The 3,384-nt window shown below is 41.5% G+C and overlaps 1 protein-coding gene across 1 annotated transcript; it reads left to right on the top strand.

Moving 5' to 3' along the window:
• The first annotated feature begins 656 nt into the window (after positions 1-656).
• Positions 657-2,592, top strand: LOC131164242 (7-deoxyloganetin glucosyltransferase-like). Its single transcript, XM_058121282.1, has 2 exons — positions 657-1,278; positions 1,518-2,592. Exons 1-2 carry the CDS (start codon positions 762-764, stop codon positions 2,465-2,467), a joined length of 1,467 nt encoding a protein of 488 aa, XP_057977265.1. The 5' UTR covers positions 657-761; the 3' UTR covers positions 2,468-2,592.
• Positions 2,593-3,384: the final 792 nt, after the last annotated feature.

Here is a 3,384-nt window from a genome sequence, read left to right as displayed (position 1 = left end):
TGCAACTTTTCTCCTCTGCAATATTGTGTTCTGAGAAGGCTCGGGGAGGAATTCAGCAGACGAAGCAAATCTCACAAAATGATCCTGCGAGATTTACCATGTGTCACCACGCGGATGGATGTCAGGAAAAAATCTCGCAGCTTCGTCCTGCGAGATTTCCGCCACGCGTCACGACCAGTTCGATGCCTCATTAAATCTCCCAGCCACGCGTCACGTTTCGGTTCGATGGCTCATTAAATCTCGCAACTTGAAGCTGCGAGATTTCTTCAAGCGTCGCCACGGGTCACCTGCCCCCTGTTTCTCTCTTCGCCACGCGTCGAAGGCAGAGTGGCCATCAGTTTAAATCTCGCAGCATGAAGTTGCAAGATTACGTGAGCATTATTTTGGGAAAAAATTTCCCAATCAGAGTGTTATTTTATATTTTATTTCTTTTTAATTATAAAACGAGAAAAAACTCAATTATGTTGGTATGAATTTCAATGCTTAGGGATGAATTTTTTTAAAAAAGATAATTAATATAATTTAATATTATTTTATACAAATGTACACAGATTCAAACTCAACTCAAAGTCAAAATCTATGCCAAAAGTGTCCACCTCCACCGTCCCTATTAGTATTATTCCCCCTCCATACTCGGCGGAAGAAATTAGTAGTCTAATGAAGGCGCCGCACAAGACAGCCGACTCTATAGGACCAAACGCACATGCACTCATCTCCTCTTATAAAAGCTTACATCCGGCTAGTGATACATAGAAGCGGAAATGGGTACTTCAGCGGCGGCAAGTGACAAACCACACGCTGTGTGCATCCCATATCCAGCCCAGGGCCACATAAACCCCATGCTCAAACTGGCGAAGCTTCTCCACCACCGAGGCTTCCACATCACCTTCGTCAACACCCACTACAACCACAAACGCCTCCTCAACTCCAGAGGCCCCAACTCCCTTGATGGCCTGCCGGACTTCCGATTCGCCTCCATCCCAGACGGCCTTCCTCCCTCCGACGCCGACGCCACCCAAGACATCCCTTCTCTCTGCGACTCCACCTCCAAGACCTGCTTGGCCCCATTGCGCGCTCTTCTCGCCCAGCTCAACGACGCTTCCTCCGGCGCGCCGCCGGTCACCTGCATCGTCTCCGACGGCCTCATGAGCTTCACTTTGGATGCCGCCGAAGAGCTGGGAGTTCCTGAAGTGCTGTTCTGGACGACCAGCGCTTGCGGTTTACTTTGCTACATGCAATACCCTCATCTCATCGAACGAGGTCTTACACCCCTTAGAGGTGTGTTTGTTATTTAAAACTTGTTCATGTTCAAAACTTTTGACTGTTTGGAAATGATGAAGTATGTATCCTTTTGAATAATTTGTTTGTAATTTTCAGGTTCTGATATGTGTTCTTGTGTGTCGTAGCTTTGTTTCAATTTTTCTGAAAAAGAACATGATTGTAGTTTAAATTTTGAATATATGTTGTCGCCTTTGGTTTCTTTTCCCCACTCTTCACTCTGTCTCTTTGTTTGGCAGATGCAAGCTTTCAAACAAATGGGTACTTGGACACCATTATAGACTGGATTCCAGGAATCAAAAGCATCCGACTTGGGGATATTCCAACTTTCGTCAGAACCACAGACGCAAACGACATCATGCTCAACTTCCTCAAGCGAGAAGTTCTCAGAATCTCCCGAGCTTCCGCCCTCGTGTTGAATACCTTTGACGCTTTCGAATCGGACGTCAGGGACGCCATCTCCGCCATGGTCCCCCGCCTCTACACCCTTGGTCCCCTCCACCTCCTCGTCAACCGAATCCAAAACGACGACGCTGCCTTGAAATCCATAGGCTCAAATCTCTGGAAAGAACAGCCCGAGTGCATCGACTGGCTGGACACCAAAGATCCCAACTCAGTCGTCTACGTGAACTTTGGCAGCATCACGGTGATGACGGCCCACCAACTGACCGAGTTCGCCTGGGGTCTGGCCGCGAGTCAGAAAACTTTCCTGTGGATAATACGTCCGGACCTGGTCGCTGGCGAGTCCGCGATGCTGCCGCTGGAGTTCGTGACAGAGACGATGGAGAGAGGGATGCTGGCGAGCTGGTGCCCGCAGGAGGACGTACTGAAGCACCCGGCGATCGGAGGGTTCTTGACACACAGCGGGTGGAACTCGACGTTGGAGAGCGTGTGCAGTGGAGTGCCGTTGATATGCTGGCCGTTCTTCGCGGAACAGCAGACGAACTGCTTCTACAGCTGCGGGGAGTGGGGGATTGGAATGGAGATAGATAGTGATGTGAAGAGGAAAGAGGTGGAGAAGCTGGTGACGGAGTTGATGGATGGGGAGAAGGGTAGCGAGATGAAGAAGAAGGCGATGGAGTTGAAGGAGAAGGCTGAGGCGGCCGCCGTATTTGGAGGGTCTTCTTACAGCAACTTGGACAAGTTGATTCGTGAGGTGCTGTTGACATCGAACAAGATGAGTCGTTGAGAACGATTTCAGATTTTGCGTGTAGTCAATAAATTTTTACCCTAGTTCCTTGTGTAGTCTATTCCGTGTCAGAGAAATTTAATTTGATGAGCTGTTTTCTTATGAATAGAAATGATTTTGTTGTATGTATGTTGGTAAGCTCTTATGACTTTTAAGTACAACAATATTATACTTATTTACCAAAAATATTATACTTTTTACCTACTACTTTAAATTATAATATATATATATATATATATATATATATATACACACACATAAGTCAAAAGATATATAGTATAATACCCACAAAAGAGTATGTATTTATAATTATTTAAAATAATAGATAAGAAAAAGGTATTGATAAGTATAACATTAATTTTTGAACACGGAAACGGTAAAAATAATTCTTTTCTTAAAAAATTTTAGTAAGATTTTTTTATTTATAAGAGCAAATTGAAATGGACATGACATTTCATTATTTAATTAAATTAATTAACTTTTTTATATTTAATAAATTTTAACAAATTATATAATAGCACGTCAGTTTACTTTTGTGATGCTTTTTGTTGGACAAGTAGAATTTTACTATAATAAAGGAAACACCTTGTATAGTTCACATTTAAGAATTGCCAAAGATATATTTTTTTATTCAATAATTAACTAATTTTTAAAATTTATGTACTTATTAATTTTTGAAAGTTAAACATTAGCTTTTAGTGCCAAGTGTTGTATTTCATGAGTATTTTAATTTTTTAAAATATTGTAAATTTGTAAAAATATTAGTAATATTTTTTGACAATATGTATTTATTTTAATTATTTAAAATATTTTAAGAATTTTGCAATTTTATTTTACCAAACATGAACAATAATGTTTCTAATGATTCAACTTTTATAGGACTAATAATTTTTTTGACAATTTTATAGGACTAATAA

Source organism: Malania oleifera, chromosome 9 (assembly GCF_029873635.1).
Source record: "Malania oleifera isolate guangnan ecotype guangnan chromosome 9, ASM2987363v1, whole genome shotgun sequence".
NCBI classification, from domain to species: Eukaryota; Viridiplantae; Streptophyta; class Magnoliopsida; order Santalales; family Ximeniaceae; genus Malania; species Malania oleifera.
Note: the sequence above shows the minus strand (reverse complement) of the source record. Positions and strands in the feature narration are given on the sequence as shown.

Excerpts from the sequence above, each read along its gene's own strand:
- LOC131164242 (XM_058121282.1), top strand. The coding sequence starts at position 762 with ATGGGTACTTCAGCGGCGGCAAGTGACAAACCACACGCTGTGTGCATC. Across the intron at positions 1,279-1,517 it reads AGGTCTTACACCCCTTAGAG|ATGCAAGCTTTCAAACAAAT; the intron begins GTGTGTTTGTTA and ends TTTGTTTGGCAG.